Source organism: Oenanthe melanoleuca, chromosome 1A, assembly GCF_029582105.1.
Source record: "Oenanthe melanoleuca isolate GR-GAL-2019-014 chromosome 1A, OMel1.0, whole genome shotgun sequence".
NCBI lineage: Eukaryota > Metazoa > Chordata > Aves > Passeriformes > Muscicapidae > Oenanthe > Oenanthe melanoleuca.
The window spans coordinates 5,242,035-5,269,475 of NC_079334.1; the positions used below are offsets into that span (position 1 = coordinate 5,242,035).

At 44.4% G+C, this 27,441-nt stretch overlaps 2 protein-coding genes across 3 annotated transcripts; one reads left to right on the forward strand and one right to left on the reverse strand.

Moving 5' to 3' along the window:
* Nucleotides 1–539: 539 nt before the first annotated feature.
* SLC37A3 (solute carrier family 37 member 3) lies at nt 540–21,576 on the reverse strand. 2 transcript variants are annotated; one of them, XM_056509414.1, is made up of 16 exons: nt 21,476–21,549; nt 20,885–20,973; nt 19,006–19,180; nt 18,789–18,903; nt 16,732–16,824; nt 16,204–16,287; nt 14,915–15,060; nt 14,188–14,284; nt 13,051–13,135; nt 11,879–12,063; nt 9,423–9,564; nt 8,108–8,209; nt 6,438–6,485; nt 5,455–5,606; nt 3,762–3,827; nt 540–2,960 (listed from the first exon to the last, which is right to left on the reverse strand). In XM_056509414.1, the coding sequence occupies exons 3-16, from the start codon at nt 19,104–19,106 to the stop codon at nt 2,868–2,870; spliced, it is 1,509 nt and encodes a 502-aa protein (XP_056365389.1). In that variant the 5' UTR covers nt 19,107–19,180; nt 20,885–20,973; nt 21,476–21,549; the 3' UTR covers nt 540–2,867. The 2 variants fall into 2 exon arrangements, with proteins under 2 accessions (XP_056365389.1, XP_056365379.1); XM_056509404.1 differs by lacking the exon at nt 20,885–20,973 and having other exon boundaries at nt 21,476–21,576.
* A 22-nt stretch (nt 21,577–21,598) lies between these two features.
* On the forward strand, nt 21,599–27,191 carry RAB19 (RAB19, member RAS oncogene family). Its single transcript, XM_056509442.1, has 3 exons — nt 21,599–22,058; nt 22,900–23,083; nt 25,439–27,191. The coding sequence occupies exons 1-3, from the start codon at nt 21,864–21,866 to the stop codon at nt 25,702–25,704; spliced, it is 645 nt and encodes a 214-aa protein (XP_056365417.1). The 5' UTR covers nt 21,599–21,863; the 3' UTR covers nt 25,705–27,191.
* Nucleotides 27,192–27,441: the final 250 nt, after the last annotated feature.

The window sequence follows — 27,441 nt, forward strand, 5'->3', positions numbered from 1 at the left end:
TCGACTTGGAATTTATTATAAACTATAAAACACAAACACAATTACCATGTTCCCCACTGTGTCCATTTAAACACAGCTAAGCAAAGACGTGGGTTCATGTTTAATGGAACGAGTCACAGGAGAGAAGGCACAGCAGGGCCCTCAGGCACATGGCACATTTAATTCCAAGGGAAGAACACCTGACTTCTACATGCAGATCAACGAAGAAATAAATTAATAAAACCAGGTATACAGTCTGGTTCCTTTATTTAAGGCCATTAATTACACCATTATGGGCATCTCTGTTAGGGGACTCTCACAAAACTCCTGTGAGCCTGATCAGGAGGAGTGCCAAACTGCAGCCCTGGGAACACGGTCCCCTTTTAGGCGGGGATGAGGGTTTGGTTTCAGCAAGTCAGGGCTCAGATCTGCACAACAGCTGAGTGAAAAGCAGCTGCTAGAGCCAGACCTGTGAGGAGGAAGAAGGGAGGAAGAGGAGGATGCTCAGCAGAACCACACCGGGGAGAGTGGAATAAAACACACGGAAGAACTCGCCCAGATCAAGTCGATGTATGTTTATTCACGTGAGGTCAGTTCAGCCATGACCAGATTGAAAACCTTTCTCCTTCAGAGCACCCTGGAGAAATGCACAGCACTGAAAACCCAGGACAAGCACGAGGGCAGCAACCCTGAGGCCTCAGGCACGCCTCACTCACCAGGGATGGCCCCAAAGCGCTGCTTGCTCGGATGCAGAGCCCAGGCTCGGCTCCATCACTTCTGACACTTCTCAAGAGGGGACACAACTGTTTACAGGAAGCCATTTGTTACAGGGGCCAGCCTCCCCTCCCTCCCCAACCCCAGACACGTCCCTTTCCCACCCCACCTTTCATCAGAAGTTTATCTGCTGCCTGGAGAGGCGGCCAAAAAGTTCATCCAGGTTGGAATTTGAAACCACAGATTCTCAGACGCTGTGGCTGGGGCAACCTTCAATTTTAGAACTAAATTTCAGGGAGTTTTCATTCTATTTGTACAGGGGCTAATGAGTAGCTTGGGATGTGAACATTAACTCCAGGGCATAATTTTGAGAACAGGATGATAGATTCTCCGTCTCCTGCTCTAATTATACAGGCAAAAATTGTAATGGGAATGAGAAGAGTCAAGAACAGGACTCAGATCCCATATTGGCTTAATGGCATCATTCTCCCAAGCACTGAAATATTTTGAGGGTTAACAAAAAGATGCAACAATCACCTCCACCCAGAGAAAAAGACTGAAAAAAAGTATAAAATGGAGCAACTGGGTTCCACCTTAAGCAAAGCTGTGCATGGAGACATAACTACAGAAGCAGCAATCACCAAGCAACCGTTCAAAACTGTAAAACCGTAAGGCACTAATGATGTTCTGCTCATTACAATCAACACATGACTAAAGACTGACATTCATCAATTAAAAAATGAAATAAAATCAATGCACATTTTGAAAAGGCAACTGGTCCCATTTTAAAAGTTTCAAATTCTCAGCTCAAACACTTTTGCTGCTCCCCACCTCCATCCAGGGACTGCTGACTATTAGAGTGTTTGCTTATAAGTTCTGCATGTTAACACAGACCTGCTACAATGAAACATCTCAAGGCATAAACACAAGACAATTTTGTGAGAAGTTACTTAGTGATCCCATTATGATCACCAACAAATGTTAGAGGTGTCAGTCGATCACCCCACGTAACATAAAGCACTCAAACACCACCACACCAAGGGCAGCCACTTGTTTTTAGTGCTTGCAGGTAGACCTGCATCTACCTTTCCTTTCAAGGTACTACTCAAGCTTCCAAACCCTGGGGCTTGAGGCCCCCTATGCAGCCATACCCAAGGAGCATGGGCGGAGACAGCAGAAGTTGCTCATTAATGCTACTCCACGACTATGCTTCAGTTCCTGTCTGAGAGCAGCCAGGTCCCTTAAATTCCTTTAATTCCATTCTGATCCTTTGCTAGAGATGAGCAATTGCCCAAGGAGTATGAAGTCAGTGACACCAGTTTCCTACAGAAGGTCACCTCACACCCATTTTGGTCAGTATTGGTCAGGTTCAATAAAAAAAGTAGTGAAAGTATTTGTGTCCCATTACTGATCCCTGAAGCCATTCAAGGATCCTTTAGACACAAAGGTAACCTATTAAGGCTTATTTCAGAGATTGCAGTAAAGTATTGCACATTATTTGTCTGCTTCAATAGTTAAAAAAAATGAAATCTCATTTCGCAGAGATTAGTAACATCATTAAAAATGTTAAAAACAAATACAGAGGTAACTTCATGTGACTCTACAGGAATATATAACAGTTAATAGATAGGGGATAGCAGAGGTCCATCTGTGCAGAGATTTAGCAACAGCAGTTTTTAAACAGCTAGAGAGCATAAATCCCAAATAATTATTTTTGCCCTTTCTAAAAGCTAAGGTGATCTGAAATTTAGGACTATCCATGAACTGCACTGGATGATTTCACCAGCACAAAAGAGCCTCAAGATTCACTGCAAGATAATCTCCCAAAAACCGTCAGTTTCAAACAGCTGACTCTGGTCAGCACATCCAGAAATAAATAAGAAAAGGTACAGGAAGGAGACAACAGAAGACCCTGGCATGACTGCTGGAAGAGTCTGGGACAATCCATCAGTCCCATGGATTGTCTGGCTTAGGTGAGCAGCTCTGTGACACAGGTGGTCTCAGGACAGGTAATTGGCGCCTAAGGCGAGTCAGTCAAGTCTTGTGGAGTGGTTTGGAATCAGTCCAGGCCTGGAGGATGTGACAAACATCCCGAGTTCTGATGAGTGCCAGGGTTTTGCTGAGGGTCCCAGCTGTCAGTTCCACACAGCAGTCCTTGCAGAGGGGAGCAGGAGTCACTCTGCCAGCATTCGCAGGCGCCGCTCGTGCAGCAGCATCCTGACCTCCCTCACTATCAACGGTGAAATGAACAGGATTGTGGAGCTCGTCTGTGGAAAGAGGCAAATCCAGGACAATTAGCACAGAGCAATCAGAGCTGCAGCCATCCCCTGCCCCACTGTGCATCCAGGTCCATGCCAGGAAGACACAGGCTAAGAGAAGCAGTGACAGAGTGGCACAGCAGAGGAAGGACTGAGCTTGCAGGAAAGCTCATGCACTTTCAGCTTTTCGTAAAGATGAGCTCTCCAGCTCCTCAGTGACCTTCCACCTTGCCACCTCTGCTGTAACCAAAGTGGCCTTCTCCCTTGTCAGCACAGATGCAAAGACATCTCCTGGCCCTTCCAGCAGGGAAGACCAAGCAAACTGTGCAGTGTTCACCACTGTGGTGATGCTGAGGACACCAGGGCCTCAACAGCTCTCTGCCCCACCAGCAAAACAGGGCCAAGGCACTTCCAGTTTAGTTTCAAGACCCTCATTGCTCTTTCCTCTCATCCTCAAGACCTAACAAATAAGCAGCCTAACTTCTCTGAAAACATGAGAAACTCTCTCCTTCATCTCTGAGATATGTAGAAGTCCTGCCTTGGAAGTCAGGTGATGTGAGCTTTAAGAAATGCATACAGGTATTTCTGGGAAAATGTTTTTGTGTGTCTGCTACAACCTCAGTTCCTGTTGGGTAACAGGACTTTAAAGGATCCAAAATTAACCCATCTGACTTGGACAACCTGAGGCAAAGCTACACCATAGGCCACTTTGAGAATGGTATCAGAAGTCACAACTTTCAGGTTCCCATAAAAACATCCTATGGCAAATTGAGCTTTGACAAAGAATTTTAAAAAAAGGTGATTTCTTACCATTAGAATGAAGAAATAGAAAACCCACATCCACCCCAGGTTCTCCTGGATCAAGGACACTAGATACTAAACAGAAATGAAAAAAAATATTATTCAAACTGAGAAGATAAGCATGACTTTCAGGCATGACATTTCATTTTCTAGACTTTGTGGGCTGTTGGCACTCCACACAGAGCTGATCACAAAATCTTCCAACTGATCTTTTCCTGTCAGAAGAGATGACTCAGGACAGCAGCCTTTTTCTGTATGAAACCCACAGTTTCAGCAAAGCAGAGACACCATCCTGAAGCTTTACAGTAACTCAGAACAGCACAAAGACAGAACTGAACTACAGTTTCAAAGGGTGACAGATTGACTCTGCTGAATACGAGGATTTTTGCACGGAACATTGGGACATAAGTGGATGTAAGTACTCTCAGAAGAACTAAAAGCTCTAGAATGGTTTATAAATTACACAGGACACATTTTCAAGAGCTGTGCAACCAGTAACTACTTAACCCTTCATCTAGGCAAGACACTTGAGACTACATTCTGTTCTGAGCTGGCTCAATTGGGCAGCCCAGGCCACACAAGAAAATGCATCCCTTATTAGCAGATTTATATTCAGATGCTGCACAAGGGCCTCCCTTCTTCAGCACTGGGTGTATCAAAACAGGATCTGAATTTCTAACATGCCCATTGTGCGCTCGCTGCTCTTCGCACACCCCCGGAATGACGTGGTGGCTGTCTCTGCTGGAATAAATGCAGTGTTGGAAGGGGAGGCAGGTGGAATCTCTCAGAAGCCAAGACCCACTTTTTAGGATGACGTGAGTTTGGGTGGTATGTGTGTGGGAAGACAAAAACGATGCCAGAAGAACACTGAGTGTAACAGTGCACTGATATTTGTCCTCAAAGCACTTGTAATTTTCCATGTTCAGAGGAGATAAGCACAAAACAGTGACTGAATGGTTGCATTTATCAGGCAATCAATGGCAAGCACAAACCCAAATCTCTTTCTAGAAAAGCAACTTGCACACCTCGCCTGCATTCTGGGTATTTTATCACCACTGGAGTAGAACTGGCTCTGATCTCTCCACTAAATCCTCCCCAAAGCACCACTGTGCTCTTTCATGTAGCTAACACTTGTATTTGAGAAGAAAACATCCCCAGTGGGTACACTGTCAGCTTCCTCCTCTGCAACACTCTACTCCTCAGACCTCTGGCAGCACACTGAAGCAAGTGGAGCTGGATTTACAAGGTGCAAAAGACATCCACAGATAAAAAGAGAATGCACAAATAACAGCAAATTTTAAATTGCTTCATAAACACTGTAACATTCATAAGAGGTATTCCAATTTTACTCAGTTCTAGAGATACACTTTCCTGTAAGAGAAGGTTTTCCTATCACCTCAAAACAAAAAAACTCTAACTTCACAGTATTTTTTGCACTCTTTGCAAAGCTTTTTGAAGTTCTGTAAAATTCACTTAAATTACCAAAGTGCCTTAAGATTAACACTATGAATATTTAGTTTAGTTCTTAATTACATTGTTTCCCCTGGAAACTTTGTTAAAACAGACAGCTTCCCTTGGTTGGTTATTAAGTAATTATTTTTTAAAAACCCCCAACAACTCTGGATTGAGGAATGCACTAACATCTGTAATCACAACACTTTTCTTCCTTCCCCAAGCCTCTCTTTTCCCTTGGCAGCCTCACCTGCCCCACAGCAGCACCAACACTGCCTGTTCCATCCACAATTCCTGTGACTGTTGCCAGAGCCTCGCTGCTGCCTCTCACCAGATCCTGACGCCCCAGGTCAGCAGAAATGGCAGAACTGATCATGTTAGAAGGGCCTCCAATGAAGAATCCTAAAAGTGACAAGAAAACAGCCTTGGAGTAAAACAAATACTGATATTCTCAACAGAGCACTTTCAAAACACAGATTTTCTACCATGAAAGCTCAGGACAAGAATTAAGTCTAGAGATAATGCTCAGAGACTAACTGCAGGTAGAGGGGTACCTGACACACACAGTCATGGAACACCCTGAATATCTGGAGCAGTCACACAGAAATAGCCAACAAGAACATTTTAATTAGTCTGAAGTAGCATACACCCATGCTACAGCCTCATTTTCCAAGGGGTCATGGAGGAGATGGAAGGCAAAAAAAAAAAAAAAAAAAAAAAAAAGACCCATAACAACAGGACAGAGAGTTCTGAAATAAGAGTGTTTGGGAAGAAAGGCTCTATTCATGCAAGCTTAATTCCATAACACAGCACAGTATGTGTGGTAGCACAAAAACCTTGTGACCTCTCACTGCACACAGGGTACTTTGGATTCTGACAAACACCCTCAAATTTGAGCTGCAGCTCATGACTGTGCCATGTACCCACTTCCTCAGATACCAGAGCAGGTACTTTAGCATAAATTCACCTCCATCATACTGAGACAGGGCAGATCCCCTCAGCTGCAGGCCATTATTCTATAGAGTCTGTATTCTATACCTCCCTCTGTAAGGCAGTTTTCCTACAGCTGTTTTCCAAAGGTAACACAAACTGGGGCCCAGTTTTCACTCTTTCTGCAAAACCAGCAGAGATGGCAGCACACACAAACGCCTTACACCACCTGGCTGGTGTTCCTGATTGTTCTGCAATGGATTTAGATGTCTACCAGCATAACAGTGGATTTTGAGGAGTTACCTGTAATTGCCATGATCACAGCATTGATAGGTTTGCTGTTTGGGGAACCTGCAAGAGAAAGACCAGGTGAGTGTAAACAAAACTTGAATAGTAGAGAATCTTTCATCAGACACAGCTCAAACTCTCTCATCATAAAGTATTCAGCACTTGAATCATCCCTTTCACTCTCTTTCTCCATTTTCCAAAACATTTTTTAAAGTAGAGAGATTGGACCTGGAGGTAGCAACCCAGCAACTTCCCAAACAATGCTGTGCAAAAAAGCAAAACATGCAAACCCCCATATCCTAATTCCTCCTCACAAAGCCATGTCTGAACATCTACAGGTTCCCCTGTCCTATCCAGCAGCAAGTGTACATGCAGCTACTTTTCCATTCCAGTCCCTCAGAGCCTTTCAGACAGGCTTCCCTGGTTTCCACTTCCAATCATCACCTGAATTCTCACTCCCATCCACTCAGGGCCCACACATGGCAAGTAACTGCACAAGGCAAGGTACACTCCCTTCATATATTCTCAGGTCATTATTACTCTTATGTGCAACACACTATGGGCATAATAAGATTTCCTGTTTTGGAAATAAAATAATAAGGTTTCCTGTTTTGGCTGATGGAAGCTGAATTATCACACTGCAGGAGCTTTGGATCACCTGAGGCTTCAGTGTCTGCCTGGACTGCTGCACATTTTGGGTTAAGCACAAGGCACCTGGGGCTCTGACTTTCTGCTACCGAGTCACAAACTTCAAACCTCATCAGCAATAATTTCATGTTTACTTCCAATTCACTTTTTAAAGCAATGAGATAGCACAAGAGCCTACAAAAATTCCACCAAATCCTTGCTATTCAATGATAATAACTTACTGACCTTACTTTGAGACCATCTGAGGAAGTCTGCATGCTTCCAAAAGGCACATTTTTCATGTGCAGATCCAGCAGAGATTTCTACCCACAGATCTCACAGGGATCAATAACTCTGTCTGGATCACCACCCCATTTTGGGGGAACACACAGAGAAGTGAAATGGCAGCCCAGTGAGTTAAATCACTCTGTACCACAGGACATTGTGTGAAGACACCAACCTGTCACCTCTAGAAGTGCTTCATAGATGTTTCACAGAAATTACATATTCCCATCTCCTCACACTCTGTTTTCCTGAGATTCCTTTCAAAAGCAGGACACCAAGAACTGTATCTATCATAAAAGAGGCAGAAACTCTCCCATTTCACCATTCTCAGAAGTGTAAGTAGTGAAGTCTAAGAGCTTCTCCTGCCTCTGAGTAGTGTATATAAACCCCAGCACAGATGTGGAGTCCACAGATTCTCTTTCCTCATAGTATAGGGAAGCACCCAAGATTTCTGGCTCTGCCAATTAGGGTGCTGACACAATGACAATGCCAAAAAATCTCACTGACACTGGAGAAGGATCAGTACCAGAAGGATCAGTACTCAACAGTATAGGGAAATCCAGCCACTCAGAGAATTCATTTCCACTCCATTAACCAGAGAACAGATTTCTTTCTGTGCAGTGCCACACTTGAGCAAAATAGACCAAAAGGCACCATTCTGATGCAGAAGCACTTTCAAGACCAGAAAACATAATGAGAACAGGCTGTGCTCTGGTTCTCTCTGGGAAGGACTGAATGAACCTCTTATCCCTGCGTGGCACACGTGTACTCACGGCTGTATCCAAAGAGAGAGCCCACAGCAAAGAGCAGGCTCACTGCTAGCACAGGGGCTCTCTTCTGCAGCACATCAGAAATCAAGCCCTGGATAGTCCCACCTGGTAAAAAAGAAATATCACTGTCAGGCTCAGGATGCTGATAGCTTGAACAAGGCTTGTTTCACTGAGTGCAGTGGCCTCTGGCCTCCTCATCAATACACATTCCCTCTAAAATCCTGAGAGCTAAGCCCCCTGCCCTTACTGCCCTGGACACAGAGACAACAGTAAATTTAAGTGTCTCAGATAAAGCAGAGAAAACTACTTGTACTGCATTACTGGGAATTTATTACTTCTTTTTTTCTGGCATGCCACTAGCCAATGCTCCTACTTTTTTTTCCTCTTCCCCTACAGGGCTAACACAGCTCTGACCACCACAACCCTGGACTAAACAAGCTGAGCACTGTGGCTGGTTTTTTTAACTGAAAGTGCAAAAGACAGCTCCTTCTCACAGAGAAAACATTATCACACAGAGGCCTCACATTCCCTGCTGTCTCACCTACTTAGTGCAGGTGCAGCTGAATGCAACAAATGCCAAAGGCCAACAAAAATCACCTTATGTACCATTGGTACCTCTGCAGGAACTGCTCTGCTGGTAAAAGACAGAATGCTGAGAAAGCCTAATGCATAAAAGGCCACAGAGGCAAAAACAAACTGTGAATAGACCCAAACAAGGATGTTTATTAAAGGAAAGCTAACTAGACAAGGGAATAAAGCTAGAACCTGAGAACAGGAGAGTGGAAATCCAAATACATATACAATATACTCTTTATTCTGGAGGAATTGGGTCAGGTTTTGCAGCCAGCAGAAATAAGAGTAATTATGTTTAATTTCTGAACATAACACAGTTGATGCCTGCTCTGCTGAAATCTGCAATGAGCCTGTCCTTAGAAACACAGCACAGACAGGACAGCACAGCACAGAACTCACCAAGCCCAGCTCTAAATCTTCCCCAAGGGTACATGTCAGAGAGGAAGCAGCAAGCAGGGGGCCCATTTTGTACACAGAATTTTTCAAGAAGCTCTAGTCAGTGAAGAAAAATGCTAGCTGGGGTAACTTTCAAGAGTATGACAGTGCCCTTCAGTTATTTATTAACTCTTTAGGGTGTCATATACTTTGTGTTTGAGAAAAAAAAAAAAAAAAGCCAAGCAGCCACATATAAATCTAGACTTTTCCCACATTCAGTGAACAGCTAGATCCCTGAACACAAGTGCTCTTTCATTTTCAAACATTATGGAGGCAGCTGCAAGAAGGTGTCACCCCCCTGCTCACTCACCTATGATTCCTCCCACATCATACCAGATGGAGAGCTGGTCAGCTTCTGCTTCTTTCCATCCAAAGTTATTGCTGAGGTAGAAGGGCAGCCAGAAGAAGAATGAGTAATTCACCAGCTTCAAGCAGGCATAGGCCAAGGAGTACTGGAACAAAGAGAGGGCCAGTGAGCACTTGAGAAATGCAAACAGCATTTCTGCTTATTCCCATAAAGCTCTGGATCCAGCTCAAGCTTCCAGGAGAAAGCATTTCTGAAGTTCATGTAAGAAGGCAGCATCATGAAAGTTTAATGCTGAACATCAAAGGGAACCCTGGAATACAAAAATCACTGTCAAGAAGGTTATTTTTTTATCACTGAATGCAATGGGTTAAAACACTTTCAGTGTAATCCTGAGAGGAAATAACACCAGGCTTCAAAAAATGAAGAAAATTTAATTCACCTTCTGAAGAGAAGGGAGTCAGCCACATGACACTAAAGCTTGAGATTTAGTTATCTGTGCATCATGCTGAGAAAAGTTATGTGAAGTGGTTCCTCTGTGCTATCTTGTGCTGCTCAGAAGGCTCATCTGCTTACAGCACCCAAAGAGAAAGCTTCACTCATAATCCCCAGGCAGGTATTCCAGGACATGGGATGAAAGGTTTGACCAAAGCTGAGCATAGGCTTCCCAACCCAACAGCAGAGACAATCTTCTTTTGGGCTGGGCTCAGTTACTCCTTAGCTAGCAGATCTCCTTCTTCAGAACTTTCATGTATGTGTGTGGCAAAGATTAGTTCTCAGGGACTGCTGGCACAGCATACTGAGGGACAGGTCACCCTACTTCAGGAAAGAGGGCAGTTCAAGGAATCCATTGGAAGAGGCAAACAAGGATGAAGATGTTAAAGCACAGCCTTTGAGTCTGTGCAAATGTAGTTATAGACACTTGACTTCAAATTTCAAAAAGCACAACTTTCTATATATTGAACTCCACAAAAATCCCTTCTGAATTTAGATTATTTTAAAAGATACAGACTTCTTAGCTGTATGATTAATGCTTTTTCACTCTTACAGGACACAAACTAATTTCCACATACATGGAAGGCATGGGGTTGTTTGGTAGGGTTCTCCTGCCTCTGGGTGTGAAAAGTGCACTGTACAAAGTGATACTTATTACAACACACTAAGAAACTGTCTACCAGATTGTCTGAGTGATTAAACATTGAATTCCTAGAGGCTCAGGGGAAAGCTGTCTGTACTAAAACTCTTCCACTGTATCACTCAGCAGGAGATGAGAGGAGCTACAGAAAAAACATGCCAAATAAATTCTTTGTAGAATCTTGACAAGGCTTTGGAGATTCTCTCACTATTTGGTCTCTCACCAATTAGACACGGCATCTGTGTTTGGCTGGGCACTAAGCTGGCATCAGATAAAACTCAGACTCAGAGGTGTTCAGGTTGCTGGATTAAGGTGTGGAACATGTCCCCAAACCCCAGACTTCAAAGCCAGCAACCTCAGTTGCTGCCATCTCCTTTTGCTCAGTGAACAAAGTCACACATCACCTGAGGCAGACACCATCACTAACATTTTGTGTGAGGCATTTAGCCAGAGTAGGAAAGAACTCAAGATGGATTTGCTTTCTTTTGCCATCCCCCAACTAAGGCCTTAACAACAAGATTGGGGTTGTCCTGCACACTGACAATGCACCCATCCCTTCTAGATTTTCTGTTGCCTAAATCAACATTTGCTTTGCTCATTAAGGGTACCTGACAACACTGCCCATTCAGTAGTTCTGCTCCATGACAAACCCAGGCAGTTCCCACTGTTCTACTGAGCAGCCACTCTGCCCCCTTTCTTGTACTGGTTCACATTCAGGGGGCAGACAGCCCACTGATGCAGAAGGTTAACATTGTTTTTTAATGACAGGTTGACTTCACAGCTGAACATCAATTGGGCAATACTGCTGATACAGAAACACAAGTTTTCAAGGGACAGGACAAGGATATGTGGGAACTGCATCACCAGGCCTTGTTTCCTGTCGTTCATAAAACACCCTGCACACTTTGCCAGATGTTACATCATGATGATTCAGGCTTTTCAAGCCAGCTTTCTGCTTTAAGATAACTAAAAAACTCCAAATCTCAGCATCAGAGACCTCTGTGTGATTCTCAGGAGTGAGAGCCCCACCCTACAGCCACCTTTGCTCATGGCTTCCCTTGCAAATTCACAGCATCTCTGCTGCCCTTCACTGGCTCATTAAATGCACTCCATGAAGCAGGATGGGAAGAGCAATACACACCACACACCCAGACAGCATTATTCATGCACACAAGGATAACAGGCCCAACCCCAACATCTTAACAGCATGAGACATCAGATACCAACCACTAAAACATATGGTCAACATATTAACAATGATGTGAACAAATCCTGACAACACAAAAACACAGCTTTATGTTCAACAGATAGGAATTTGTGTCCTCACCAGTATGACACCAGGAAGGCAACAAGCCTGGAAAAAGCCAATGGCTTTGGGCTCGTTGTCATTGTCAGCTGCTTGAATGGAGTAATTCCTGTCATCATCATCTACATCATCACTGCCCATCAGGGGTCTGTTGGCATCTTCTTCCACACTGGCTTCGTCTTCATCTGCTCCAAGCTCAGGGAGGCCTAAGTTTTACAAGGAATAAGCAACAGGAAAAACAGAGCACAGCCTGCTCCCCCTCTCCCCACTCTAAAGCTATGCTCTCTTCTTTTAAGCAATTCTACCTTCTAGCAATTCCACCTTCTACCAATTCCCTCCTCTCCCATACCTCCATCCTCCTTTGGCTTAGCAACTCTTCTAGATGGTGTTCTGCAGTGCCGCCAGTTTCTACCCCTTGTCTTCTAGGGCTCTGGAAAGTATTGTGTGATCCTGCCGTCGGCTTTGTCTGTTCTGAGTGTCTGGCCATTAGTTGGAAGACACAACAAATTAGTGCATTTCCCCCCTCACTGAGGGGTTGGGATCCTCAGCCCTGGCTCCTGGGACTCAGACACCTGCTGCCTGTTATTGCCTGCATTGTGCTTCCTGGGATGCAGAGCACTCTTATGAGCACGCTTTATGGCAGCTTTAGAGCTCCCAACTTTACAGCCTTGGCAGGCACCTGGAAAACCTCCTCCACAGCCCTGACAAAGCCCCAAAGTTCTTTTGTTTTCCTGGTGCACTCTGACTTGCCTACCACCTTCTCAGAGAATAAACACACGCAACCCAAGAGTTATTTGTCTGGTTGTGGGAGACCTGCAGACCAAAACTACCTTCCCTTCCCACTGCAAACTTAATGCTTGCTATAGTTTTCTCCTACAAAAGCCAGTTATCAGTTTACTTGGTGTTTCTTTAACAAATGCTGAAGAAAAACTGATAATTAGACATATCCTAGTGAGATGTTAGAGCCAGGCTGTTTTATTTTGCCTTACAAAATAGACCCTATTCACATGATGCATGGTGGCATTTAGTGTGATCTTGGCAAGTAAAGCATTTGCTCCATTACATGCACTAAGGTGCAGCACCATTTGATAAGAGCCCTGAGGATAAATGCTGTCAGAATGAGTAGTACTACATGGAAAGCTGCAGATCTGCTTTCCATGAAGGCACTGAAATAGCACAGCTCTTCCACTCACCCACTTCCTTGGGCGACGTCAGGAGCCCGAAGAACACAATGACTCCTCCAGCAAACTGTACTGAGGCAGTCACCAAGAAAGCATACTGAGGAGACATGAATAAAGCATTCTTTTTTAAAGCACTTTCAGTCACATACACCTCCCTGCCTAATGAGAGTTTCTTTACATTCCAACCTCATGAGAGAGCAAACACAGCTACAAACCCAGACTGCATCCATGACACTTGGAAACAAGTGATCTCTGCATCTCCTGAACAGACTTGGTCCTATCTAAGCCTATCTGCACTGAGCTGACAGCAGTGAGGAAGGGGCTGAGCCAACACACCCAGAGATCCAGCTCTGCTGGAAGGGACTGCTCAAAGAACAGTCAAGCACCAAATTCAGACAAGGTGACTCAAAGCTGTGGTCAGTCAGATTCTTGAAATCCTCCAAAGACAGATCCTCCTAGGCTCTGCCCCCTTGTTCCATTGCTTAACATACATCATAGGACAATGGTCTATCCAAATGGAACCATCCCTGCTTCATTTCATACCCACTGCTTTTTTTCTTTGTTTTTTTTTTTCTCTCACAGTGCAGTCCTGGAAAAAGCCTGGCTCTGATTTCTCAGCAACCTTCTCCCAGGCTTTGGAAGGCTGCTCTTGGTACTCTAAGCCTTCTCATGTCCAGAGTGACCAGCTCAGCTCTGCCAGCTTGTCCTCAGAGGCCCCATGCTATGAGATGTGCTGGGCCACTCCATTCCCTGTGCTCATTTGTCCACTGCCACAGGACAGCCTGGCCTCTTCCCAGTCACAGCAGCTATGCCTCCATGCTCTTCCAGCTCCAGGGACTCCAGTCAGCTCAGAACCTGTGATGGATGACTGTGAAGTGCACTTGAAGCCAAATCAGAAGAATGTGACACCAGAGCTCCTCAATGACATCAGCTCCTTTTACAGAGGAGTCTCAGGCTCATTTCTCCCAGCTTGGAAGAGTCAGGAAAGGAATAGCTTTTCTATTCTGCCTACTGCTTATTCCCACAGAATTCAGGAAGATGAAGTTGGACACATGAGGCTGTTCTCTTTCAAGGACAGGATAAGAAACCAGTGTCTCATAACCCATTCAGACATGCAGGTGTAGCTAGAAGCCAAGCAGCAATACCTACCTCATAACCATATTTGAGAACACAGGAGGCAAGGAATGCCCCAAGGATATTTCCCACAGATGCACAGGCACTCCAGAGTCCAAAGACAAAACCTCTCCTGCAGAAGGGGAAAAAGATTTGAAGCAGGCAATGTGAGGACAGATGACATTAAGAACAAGACAAAACCAAAACATTCAAGTGAACTTCAACTAATCAATAAAGTTACACCATTTTCACTGACCACTTCAAAGGGATTCAATTTCAGAGATTTCATTTAAAACAAAACACATCATAACTTGGAGTTGCCAAATAGATAAGCCAGGAATCCTGAAACATCTGTGTTAAAGGAGAGTGAGCTGGCAACAAGGTTACAGACTACAACTAGAGCTAATGTGCAAACCCCAAAGTGAGAATACAGCCTAGGATGACTCAGTTAGCATTTGCTCTCTTTATTGCTAAGTAGATAGAAACAGGTTTTTCAGTGGTATGAAAATTAAACTTCAGTCACTGTACTCTTTTGAAGTTTGCACCTGTGCTTTTAACACATACAGTTGTGTTCACACCAGGCTGTTCTGTGGCTCCAGAAAAAAAGTGAAAGAGAGAGAGAGGGAATGTAACAAGTAAGTCATATTCCATCCTACCTAATTTTAATTATGATCTAACAGTTGGCCTTCTTATTTGAGAATTTCAGCTCAATCTGTTACTCAGCAGTTCAGACAAGTGAGTCACTCAAGAAAACTCAACTTACCCAGCTTTTCCAAACCAATTTCCCATGACAGCAACCACACAGGGCCAGCCAGTGGACTGCAGCAAGCCATTCACAACCCAGAGACAGCAGTAGAACCACTTGTTATAGAAATGCAACCACTCTGTGAGTGTGCCAAAGGAGAATACCTAGAGGAGAGCAGGGGGAAAAAAGAGAAGACACCCTGAGGCTACTGCTGAACGACAGGCAGGAGTGGGGTGCTAAAAAAAGGAACAAGCTTTCAGGGAGCTATGCAGGGGCCAGGGCAGAGGCCAGGCTGGCATTGTTTGCGACACAGCACAGGGCTCACAGCACCCTCTGCTGAGCCAGCACAGCTCTGACTCCAGAGACAAACCTGCTGCCATGGCACTTCCTCTCCAAAACACTTTTGTCTCCTCAAACAGGACAGTTGTAACAGGAGAGGAGAAGGAAGACACAAATAGTTTCAATGACAACACTAAAGATACAGTAGCCTCTTGATCTGCCCTTGTACCGACATCCTAATTTGTGAGGCTCTCTGCAAACACAGAACCCTCACAGGTCATGTATCTTCACCAAATTTAACACAAATACTACAGCCAGGTCTCAGATTACCACGTGCTCTAACCCAAAAAATACACATTGTAGCACACGGTGCTTGATGCACACTTGTAGTCATGTCTGCAGAGCTCAATAGGCCACAGTGGGGTTTGTAGCCACTGGTAAATCAAACACACTCCCCACATTTTACTGCTACTTTAATAACCAGAAAACCACAAGATAAAACTGATTTACACTTCTCTGAAGTGGCTTGAACTTGAACACAAAGCACCTTTTGTTTTAAGCAGACATTCTTTTTTGACACATACCCTCCTAGCAATTACATAAAATAAGTAAATGAGTGCCTGGTATTGTTAGGATGTCCTTCAAAGAACAAAGCAAAGATTGTGTTTGGAAGCAAAAGCCTCGATAACAATATACATGGTCTAAGAGATTAAGTTCTGCTACAAAACAGTCTCCAAAAGCCCAAATATACCAATCTTGAACAAAAGCTGTCCAAGTCTCTAGACAATGTCTCAAACTTAAGAATTTCCTTCTGACAGTGTGCAGAGCTAGACATTTCAGGAAGGAGAGAGTCATCTGTGCTCATTGTTTTAGTGCAGTACATGCATCCAGCACCAGGTTAGACCTGCAGGCTTTGAGACCACTAAGGTACAGCTACAGCTCATGAGCAGATTCACACAGAAACAGCAAATTCCAACCCAAAAACCCTCAGGCAGACTTCTAAACCCCACTGTTATGCTCCAACTTACCACCAGAGCAGAGGAGCACATGCCAAAAGACAAAACCCAGCGTAAATTCAGGCGGTCCCCAACTATGCCACTGACAAAGAGACCCTGAGAACAGAACACAGCATGAAATAAAGCCAGAGGATTTGCACCTTGCAGCTGTAAGAATTAGAATTACATAGAAAGGCCATACTAATCCAAACACTGCTGTTATACCAACTAACAGTTTGATTCTAACCACTTCTCCTGCCACTAAAGAAACCCTGCTTGTAGCTGCTCATTACATTCCTTGTTTAAAAGAACTCAGCTGAGAACTCTTGGAGAGACAGAACTAGTCCTCCCCAGTGACAGGGGTGTAAGAAATTCTGAAGTGATAGTATTTCCCTTGTGCTTGTTAACAAGCATCTTCACATGGGTGACAGGCATGGGCAGAATTAACAGAAATTGAAAGAGAGAAGGTTTTGCTTCTGAACTAAGCTTTTTTTTTTGTAGGTGTGATCTTTCCACTAAGAGTCAACCAAAGCTGAGCAGCTTGGGGTTAGTTTTACTCACCACAGCATAGGAAAACAAAAAGATGGTGTCCAATGTCCCCAGGAAGAGAGTTGCTTCTTCTGCATTTGGAAATAAATGGCTGCTGTTCCAGAGCTACAGAGGGAAAATTATTACAGGTAAACAGGGAGAGGCATAGCTCATTCTACTCTTTCAATGAAAACCCCAGCTCCAAAGTAGAACAGCACCTGGCCCATGCAAGCTCCCATTTCTCCAACACTTTAGCTATCACATCAGGAACAATTCTGGCATTATCTTCTGTCAGAAAATGTCCACTGACACTTGGCTTCACTTCTAAAATGCAAGCTGGCAAACTAGAAGTGAGAAATGCTCCTTTCACCTGGATCAAGACAAATGAGTGGAAAAACAAGCCTACTTCTAACAAGCATGCAACTGCTAGACAGCTCCTTACTCTGAAACACTGATGAGCATTTTAATGAATAATACAATAAAGGCATATTCTGTTTTATGTGCAGCACCTCTTCTGTACTTCTACTGCTGTCTTCACTGAATGAATAATTCTCTTACAGTATTTGTGGCAGCAGCCAAAATAAAAAATGACAGAAAAGAAAGAGTACAAAAGGAAAAAGGGGAAGAAATAGACTGGTTGGAAACTATTTACAACAAACTCCAGTCACTAATGTTGGGTTTTGTGTTTACCCTGAGTTTCACTTTGGTTTCAATATGATCAAAAAAAAGGAAAAAGCCTCACTTGTCCCCAGAGAAAGATTAGTGACATCAGGTTAAAAAAAAAAAAAAAAAAAAGCAAGCTTTGAGGTAAACCTGAAGAATTAATAAACTAATCAACAAAATTTTCTTCCCTTCCCACCATGCTCCATTAGAAAACAAACAAACCCAACCCAAGCCCAACCTACAGATGTGCCTAACTCAAACAATCAGTTTCAGCTTGATTCTACCTCTCCAGGAGAACATCCTGTACAGACAACACTAATCATACATCCACTTAGTTGAACAGATGTAACCTAAATTGATACCTAAAGGACCAGTTTGACCATTTTTCTTGATCAGACACAAGCATCTCAATATCCAACAAACACCAAATCATAAAAAAAAGGTATCAAAACAGCTTCCAAAATATACTAGTTGTTTGAATGTTAGTTAAAGAACTAAATATAAACACCCTGCATTTCATTTTAGCATCCCTGAGAGGCTCACTCCTTTTGGCCATACTGTAAAAACCTGAATACATTACAAGCCAAATCTTCACTTATCACAAGAACTCAGCACTAATCATCCTTCTGTTCCTTTTGTCAAACATTCTAATAACCAATGATTTCTAATGCAGGCAGTGCTCCAGCAGCTGACTTGGAACTCCCAGCTCCAATAGATCTCATGGCCTGTGACCAAGCTTTTAATGTGAGATTTCTTCCACTTCTCAAAAGCATCAGGACAAAGCACTATTAAAAAAAAATGGTAGGAACTAGGAGGTAGCTCTTGCATTCCCATATGTGAGAACCAAGCAGTTTAAAACTTCCTTTCCTGCAAGCAAGTACTGCCAAGACACCCACAACTTTTAACTGAAACCAGGATTTACAGACAGGGGGTACTGGATGTTCAGCATGGAAATCAGGCCTTTTAGATGCAAGATAAAATGTCATTCCTCACTATCAGTTTAGGATAAACAGCTAACACTGTCAGACAGCTCTCTTCTTTCTTAGTCTGGCTATCCTTTTAAAAAGGTGGCAGCAGCACCACTGCCACAGAGAAAGCACAGCCAGGATTTCACAGATCTCTCTGTAAGCCCATTAACTGCTTTGGTTTATTGTCTCCAATACTTCAGAGGAAGAGTCCCTCTACCCCCTCCTCCATGCTGCTGGCTATTACAGACCATTCTGGGGCTCCCATTTCCATTTGGAACATATAGCTTCTTGAGAAGTTTCTCTCTGGGCACCACTAGGGAAGATTTCAGCATTGCCTGGTGATCCAGAAAACTACAATGCCAACACCTGAAGTTTGCACTAGCACTCTGAGAAGTGAGGAACACCTAAAGGGGCCTCTTCAGCCCCACAAGCTCACTTCCTTGTCCCTTGTGTCCTTACCTCATATGGCTGGAGCTCAGGGGCCGTGCTGTTTAGGCAGGAGGGTGTCCATTGGTTGGAAATGCTGACTTTGACATTACTGAATGTCTTTCTGGAGGCATGGAGCAGGGAATAACTGCCAGAAAACACACAGACACAGGCTGGTCCAATCTCCTCTGGAGGTCAAGGGGGAAAGGGTGGAAATACAAATCTCTGAGCAGAGGTACACTCAACCCACCTGAAGAAGGTCAGCAGGAACACAACAATATGATGGTGGGTGCAGTGGGACACAAGGCCTCTGTTGGCAGGCTGCCTCCTTAAGATTCCAGGCACAGCCATATTCCTGGCAGCCCCACCCCTGCTCCTGCCCTGGCCACGAGGGCTGGGTGCTGATTAAGTCATTTTTCTTCTCACTTAAACAGAAGAAGGTGAGAAGGGAGGAGAAGAGAAAAGCAATTTGATTAAAACACGTGTATGAAGTACAGCTCTGTTCCCCAAACAGAACAACCCTATGCCATTCCTTTCCAACTTCTTTCACACCACTGTCCATCTCATCACTTCTACATTCCTCAGTAGCTTCTACAGCTGAAGGTGTCTTTTATTCCCACTCTCCCAGTACCCTCATGGCACTTATTTTTGTTTTTCTCCTAAAAGATGCCTCTTCAGTGCCCAGGACCAAAGGAGTACCCCCTGGACCTACCAATTTCCAGCATTGTCCCATTAAAGACCATTGTGCACATTTACACACATGGAGCACTACAGAGGGGCCATAAACAAGACTCTAGACACAGAGAGGTGATGAAGCCACAAGAGCAGCATTTGGCTGTGGGTGGAGAAGGGTTTGGGATCCCACTGCCTCTTTAAGGTGCTGTTGTAGGAATATACCCAAGATGGGAAAAGGGAAGTAACTGTGAGGACAGTGCTGAAATCCAACAGCTGGAATCCCTGCCTGTTTATTCTCAAGCCTGACATCACAGCTCCCTCTGTCCCCAACTCATTAGGGGCAGCAAAGGGGTGAATCTCACTCCACACATTTCAGAAGACATGCCAACACCACCAACATGCTGAATAGAGGTAAAAGAAAGCACTACCCTGTCCCCCCAAAGATCAGCACTGAAATAAGACAGAACATAATGCCTTTGTGTCCTTTTGTATCCACAGGCACTGTTTGTAATTATTTGCACATCTGACAGAAGACTTTTCAAGTTCAGCTTCACAACCTCACTTAGAAAAAGTAGAAGTCATTGCCCAGACAGTCTCTCATCCAAATTTCTGCTGCTGAAAACCCTTTATTTCACACAGACTTTCTATTCCTCCTTTTAAAGGTTTCATCAAGACACCTTTCACTGCAGGCAGCATCCCTTCCCTGTTCTCTCAGGGATGACACATGCCTGACCAAGAGCAATATCCCATACAAGCCTCATGGAGAAGGGAAGCCAAGGCACTCCAGTTTCCCAGCTCCACAGTCCTGAGGCTTGTGAGCCACTGCTGGCCAAACACAGCAGCTCCCCTGGCTCTGTCCCCTCCCACCAGGCAGGTAACAGAGCTGTCCTGAGGAAAGCAAAACACTGCAAGTTGTGAAATGCTGTGGGGAAAAGTTCCTTCCTTGGGTAATCAGTCTGCAGCCTAAAGCACAAGATTTACTACTTGATTCATGTCAACACATGCACATACAGATCTTATTTGTCCAAGATACTGAGTCCTTTTAAAACTAAGGGCTGGTTTGACCTTAAAGTCACCTGTTTGGTTTTTTTTTAACAGCATTTAGTATTGAAATCTATTGAATCTGTTCCTCAGAGCTTCCCGGCACAGGACACTTTCACAAAGTGAAAGAACCACCAAAGATTTTGTTTTTCCCTCTTTCCTCATCCTGCCCTTTCTATATTCAAAACTGGCATTCGTCTTTGGCTAGAAAAGTCTGCAAGCAGTTTCTTGTTTAAAATTAGTCTTCTAATTATTGTGAGAACACCACAGTAACTCTGTGTGGAGGAGGAGCAAAAGCTCGGCAGCAGGATGACTCACAGAACTCAAGACAGTGAAGCACATGCCCTTAAGAAAGGAAGAGGAGTGCTTTTAGAGTATTAGACTGCCTTGGTCAACTATTTAGCACTATTTACCTTCAGCCAGCCGGTGTTTTGAGCAAGCTTTTGATAGGCTTTCACCCTTATTTGTTAAGCTTTCCTCGGTGTTCCACCTTGTCCTGTCACTTAAAGTCAAAATAAGACACCTTAAGCTCAAAACAAATACCGTTCATGCTACCCTACTGCCGGCATGATAAGCGCAGCCTTAACATTCTAAGGCAAAAAAAAAAAAAAAAAAAAAAAAAAAAAAAAAAAAAAAAAAGAGGGGAATTTTTTTTCTTCCAAACAATAAGAATAAAAAAAAAAAATCTAATTAAAAAGCCAAACAGACAAACGCCCATTTTCCCAGCATGAAAATTGTAATTTTCCCAATAAGAACACAACCCCAAGCGCACGCAGGGCCCTCCGCAGCCAGCCCCAGCAGCCCGTGTGTCACCGCGGATGCTCAGCAGGATGCTGTCCGGGAAGAAGGACACGGGCAACGCTCCGAAAATGATCCGGGCTGTCGGGGCGGGGCGGGGCGGGGCGGGGCAGGGCAGCCCAGCCCCAGCCCAGCCCAGCCCCAGCCCCAGCCCAGCCCCAGCCCAGCCCAGCCCGGCCCGGCCCGGCCCGGCCCCGGCCCCGCACCTCATCCACCGCCTCAGCCGCCGCCTCAGCCCCGGTCCCGGTACCGTGCAGCGCCCAGCGCGGCCGCCGGAAGTTGGCTGGCAGGACGGCTCTTCCGGTCAGCCCCGCGGAACGCTGGGAGTTGTAGTCCGGCTTAGCCTTTCCCAGCCCATGTGAGGGGCGGGAGTGAGCGGCGCCGGCCCCGCTGTGCGGCCGAGCCTGGGGCGGGGCGGTGGGAAGGAAGGAAGGGAGGGAGGGAAGGGGCAGACTACAGCGCTACAGAGCTGCAGCACTACAGCTCCCGGCGGCCCCGCGGCTCCGAGCGGCGCTACCTGGCCCGGCAGGTGAGCGCCGGGCACCGGGCTCCTTCCTCAGGCCTGCGGCTCCTCCTCCTTCTCCCCCAGCTGCGATGCCGTTCCCCGGGTCCGGCGCGGACGATGCCTTCGATTACCTCTTCAAGATCATCCTGATCGGCGACTCCAACGTGGGGAAGACGTGCGTGGTGCACCGCTTCAAGACGGGGCAGTACAACGAGAAGCAGCAGAACACCATCGGCGTGGACTTCACCGTGCGCTCCATGGACATCGACGGCAAGAAAGTGAAGGTGGGTGTGGGGAGCAGCAGTGGTGGTGGTTGTTGGGTTTTTATGAGAGAGCCCTTGGCCGTGCCCTCCTCATCCTGCCCGTGCGGGGGCCGGGATGCTCAGCTCCTCCTGCTCGGCCCTGGCACAGCTGACTGCCTTTCTAACCAGGAGTGTTTCCCAGTGCAGCTTTCTCTCGGGAAGGTGCCCTGGGGGAAGCAGTCACCCTAATTTGGGTGCCTACTTGCTCTCGTGACTTCTCTGCATCTACTCGAGGAGAGGGCTTGTGCTTTGCCTGCAGGGAGTTTTTGGGAAGATAGCTGTAGCTCAGAGGGGATTCCTCTTCACTCCAGAGATGTGGGGGGTTTAGCTGAGACACTAAGGAGGGAAAACACCCAAAATTTGCAAAAACTCCTTTTTGATGCGTGCTTAATTTTAGGGAAGAAGACTTCCAAGACAAACACCAGAAGGAATTGTCAGCTAGAACTTCCCTCTGTATGCAGATGAAAGTTAGGATGCCTGGCCTTTATATATAGATTTGCTCTGCCCAGTCCTGTATTAGGGTTCTCTGCTCTTCTTTTGCTATCAAAAGTTTGTAATGTTCTCTATCTTCTACTACAGTTGTTGAAAATAAGTTTCTTAGCCTCTTTGCAAAGCTGGGTTTGCTTACCCTTGGAGCTTTCTCTTTGGTCTGTGTAGATTGATTCTAGAGGCTTGTAAATGGCTTTTCAGATCTACACTGGGATCATGGAGTGAGCTGGGACAGGTCTGGCTGCCTTGTGGACACAGGGCTTCAAATGCTGAGGCAAGCACCTAGGAAAATGGTATTCACTGCTCTTTACAGCTTCTGTCCTTTCTCTTACAGATCCAAGTGTGGGACACAGCCGGCCAAGAGCGCTTCCGGACAATAACCCAGTCTTATTACAGGAGTGCCCATGGGGCCATCCTTGCCTATGACCTTACTAGGAGGTCCACATTTGAATCCATTCCTCACTGGATTCATGAAATTGAAAAGTATGGTGCTGCAAACTTGGTCATGATGTTAATTGGTAGGATTTTAGTTTTAAATATTGGGTTATGTAGATTTTTAATATGGATATAAAATCTCCCTCGTTTCCTGCCACTACTTGAAGTAGGTATACACTATGCATTAAGGAAGGATTCAGTTCTAATTAAAATAGATCACAAAGTGTGTCAATTCAGCCTAAGCTTATAAAAATGAGGAAAGTCATAGCCTGGTCCTAACAGGACCAAAACTATTGCAGACAGTGAAACCTTTTTTCAGTTGTTGCTTTCTTGTTGGAGTAGCACAACAAGCTTTGCTGCCAGGCTGTTGAGGTTAGAATTGCAGTAAGCCTGACCCCTCTACTGCTGATGCACGGGAATGTAGCAGCTCAATAATTCAAGACAAAGGGGAATGCACAGACTCCTGGTTCTCATCTTTCCTCTCTGTTCTCTTGATATGCATGCTCTGTAATGGGATTCCGAGCAGGTAAGACAATAGATGGGGAGGTGGCTTTTGCAGAGCGTGGAGGGCTCTGCTTGCATTCCAGCAGCACTCAGGAAACTGCCTCTGTGAGGAAAGCACTGGCTGGGAACTGAGCTGGTAGGAAGCCTCAGTTCCTTTCCCTTGGGTTTCATGGTTGTTGTTGCTGAGAGCAGCTCAGCAGTGCTGAGCCCCAGGCAGGGCCCCTGAGCTGCTGCCTCTGCTCCCAGCACCCTCCGTGCTTGTGCTGCACAGGTTTCTCCTGTCCTTCCTCTGGAAGAAGCACGAGATAAATTCTGGCCTGTATCTAATGCAGTGCTTGGAACTGGGGGCAGGGGAGGTGTAAATCACTGCACTTTGGCCAAGTTTTTCTAGCTTCTGTCATGAATCTAAAGAAATAGACTTATCTCTGTGTGGTGGGGGATGGTGGTGGTTGTTGGTTTGTTTTTTTTTAGAGAGATAAGTTCTGAAATTAGTAAAAATGAAGCTTTTGTTAAGGATCCAGCTTGGTGCTTTCTTTTAAAGCTGGTGCTGTTTGCTTTACTTATATTGGCAGAAGTCGTTGTACATTTAATTATGCTTAGTCACATTAAACACCTTTCTAGCAGGTTAAGGTTTAGAAACCTAACTTTCCTATCTGGAACTGAAGGAGGAAAAGGTGGTTGAGTTCCTTTTAATAAGGCAAATAATCCTCAAGCTGGGGTTTTTTTTGGCTATTTTTGCTTGGTTTTTTTCTTTTTTTTTTTTTTTTTTTTCTCTTGCAGGGTAGGTTGGTTTTGTTTGTTTTTGTGGGTTTTTTTCCTTTTAGAAAGGGATTTTGTAATATATATATAGAAGGGATTTTATAGGAGGGTAGTTAGTTTATACATATTCAAGGTATGAATTTGATGAAGGTTTGTCTTGAAACTACAAATGTTGACTTAAGACAGTTACTAGAACTGATAAATCTACATGTGCTGCAATTGTCTAAATACACAAATGCATTTTATCTGAGGTATTTCATGATAGATTTTGAATAAAGTGCTGCAAGTAAAAATTTAATCTATACATGCAGGAACAACTTAAGCATATCTTTTAGGCATTAAGGTAGCTGATCTGAATTATTGTCTTTTTACATCACCCTAAAAGATTTTTTAAACTAAAATATTCAGCTTAAATACTACTTAACATTTAAAATCACTAGGGAACAAGGACCAAGTTGCTTCCAAATAATCCTTTACCCCCACTATCTATACTAAGTAATTAGATGAACGCAGGTTTTTAGTTTTTTCTTGGATTTCATCTGTAATAGCTTTGGAATCAAAACCAGTGAGAGACTTTAAGTCAGAAATACAATTTAATAGGAAAAAAGATAAAAATTAAATACATGCAATAGTACAAAAGAAAAACTACTGACAGAGTCAGAGTACAACTTGACACCACACTAGTTAGGGTGGTGATAGCAGTCTGGATGAAGTGGTTTTGTTGAAGCAGTGTTCCTGTAGAAATCCTGGCAGTGATCCTGGTAGCTCTTGTCTTCTGGAAACCAGTGGGTAAGGGCTGCTCTAATGTTCCAAATCTCAGTTTCTATCTAGGTAGGAAAGGCTTGGCTCCTCCCTGTGGGTGGAGCATCTCCCAATGGGATGATGTAATTTTATCAGTCATGCAGTGGGATTCAATGGCCCATTAACAGAAGATATCTCATTGGAGGAAGGATGGGTTGTGGAAAAGATAAAGAACATGCCCCATCTGGTTTTAACAGCCCATTAGCAGAGGATAACTCCCACAGAGATAAGAATCACTGCCCCACCTGGTTTCAGCAGATGGTGAGAGAATACATCTCTTTGGGCACATCTTTATATTGTAACCTGGGACACATTGCATTTAAAAATAATTTTTAAAAATACTTAAGTGATGGAAGTATCTCTCTGCTTTTAAGGGAACAAGTCAGACTCACTGGACAAGCGCCAGGTGCTGTTTGAAGATGCCTGCACCCTGGCAGAGAAGCATGGGCTCTTAGCTGTGCTGGAAACATCAGCAAAAGAAGCTCAAAACATAGAAGAGGTGTTCACATTAATGGCTAAGGAGCTGATAGCCAGAAATACCTTACAGCTTCATGGGGAGAACCCTCCAAACAGCTTCAGTCTTGACTCCAGGCCAGTTATTGCCAGTCCAAGTGTGGAGAAGACCCAGTGCTCCTGTTGAAGAGAGACTTCAGGGAGAACTGGGAGACTGCCATTCTTCTAAGGCTGTTTGATTCAATTTTGTTCAGTTGATGAAAGTGTTCTGTGTGGCCTCAAGTCATCTCTCTTGCTATTTCTACCTTGCAGCTTGGCTTGTGAGTATTTTCAGAGATCATTGTTGCTGTTGGTAGCACAGGTTGCTTTGAACATAGCAATGTGAAGTTCTGAGATGACTCAGGAAGCTGCCTTGCATTAACCAAAGAGAACTGTAAAAAATATTGCCTTTAGTTATTTCCTTACATGTCTTTCTGGCTATGTCAGAAGATAAATTTGCACCAGAGTTCTGCACTGACCCTTCCAAGCTGTGTTGCTGGTTTTAAGTACTGGCTCTCTGCCAGTAGCTGTAAAAAGTCTGACACGTGCTTGGACAGCACTAACCCACTCCTACCTAAACTTTCATTTAGGAGCTCTCCTGATGCCAGGCAGGTAGCCACCCATCCCAAGGAGCTTAATGGCATTTGTGAAAGAGTACAGGATTTCATATCTGCCCTGAGTTCCTCACCAGACAAACCTGGACACATCTCTGCAGCAGCATAGCAGAGCATGATACACTTCTTCCTGGGGTAAAAAAAGTTGCCTTTCACTTTGCTTTGTAATAGTCAGGATTGTTTCCAGCACTGATCTCCATCTTGTTACATGGACTTGCTGGGAGCAGCAAAGCTTCCAGTGAAAGGACTTTTTTTCATTCCTCCCTGCTAACCTCCTCTTGCTTTTGATGTGCTGATTTTAACCAAAAGCTTTTCTGTAGCTTGTGTGATGGGCAATGGCAGCTTGATTTTCAAGGGAATGTGAAGGATGGATGCAAGCTCCTATAAAACTCAGCAAGAGGTGAGATGGCTTAAATTAGGTAAAGATTTAAACATTAAAAATTGTGTTAGAGCAATAAGGCAATGGTATGGGGTGCACCAGAGAGCTGCCCTAGGTGAGTATATCTGCTGCTGCTGTGGAGACTGAACATGGTGGTAGCAATGGAAGATTTTGTCTTGCTCCTCCCAGTTGCAAGCTCTGCTACTTGGGGCTCATTTTTCTGTATTCCTGAACTGAATGAAGGGTTTGGGCTCGGTTTTTTTTGGTGAGGGTTTTGAGGTTTGTTTTTGTTTTTTTTCTGTTGTTTGCAAGTTTTTTTTTCTCCAGTAGATGGAAACAGGGAAGGAGGAAGAAGAAAGAAATATCAGAGGAAGTCTTTTTGACTGCAGTCCACATGTACCAAAGTGTATCACTTAATTACTGTTAAGCTATGAACTGCAACTCAAACTCTGTAATGATAAAACACAGTTTGTGTTACATGCAAAGCAGCCTTGGGAAGGCTGGGGTGTTGCCAGCTTACCCAATGGCTGGCTACCTCTGTTTCCTAAGTCCTTGAAAAATAGGGAAAAACATGTAGCAAGTATTGCTGGAAAACCTTGTCTTAGAAGCACAAAAAATAAAGGAGAATGAATCATTGAATAATAGTTCTTGGAAATATTTCTAATGCTTTCTCTGGCCAGGTTCTTTGCTATTACATACAAAGAGCAGGGGTTAGTTCAGCTCTATGTAAGCTGAGGGAGGAATCTTCCATGCTCCCCTCTTGCTATAGCCTGCTGTGGAGAAAGCTTCATCTCCAGGCATCCTCCTTCTCATATTTACTTTTTTAAATCTTTATTCCTTTTTCATTTTCACTAACCTAGTAGTTGCATTTCAGTTTGCACATTTCAGCAAC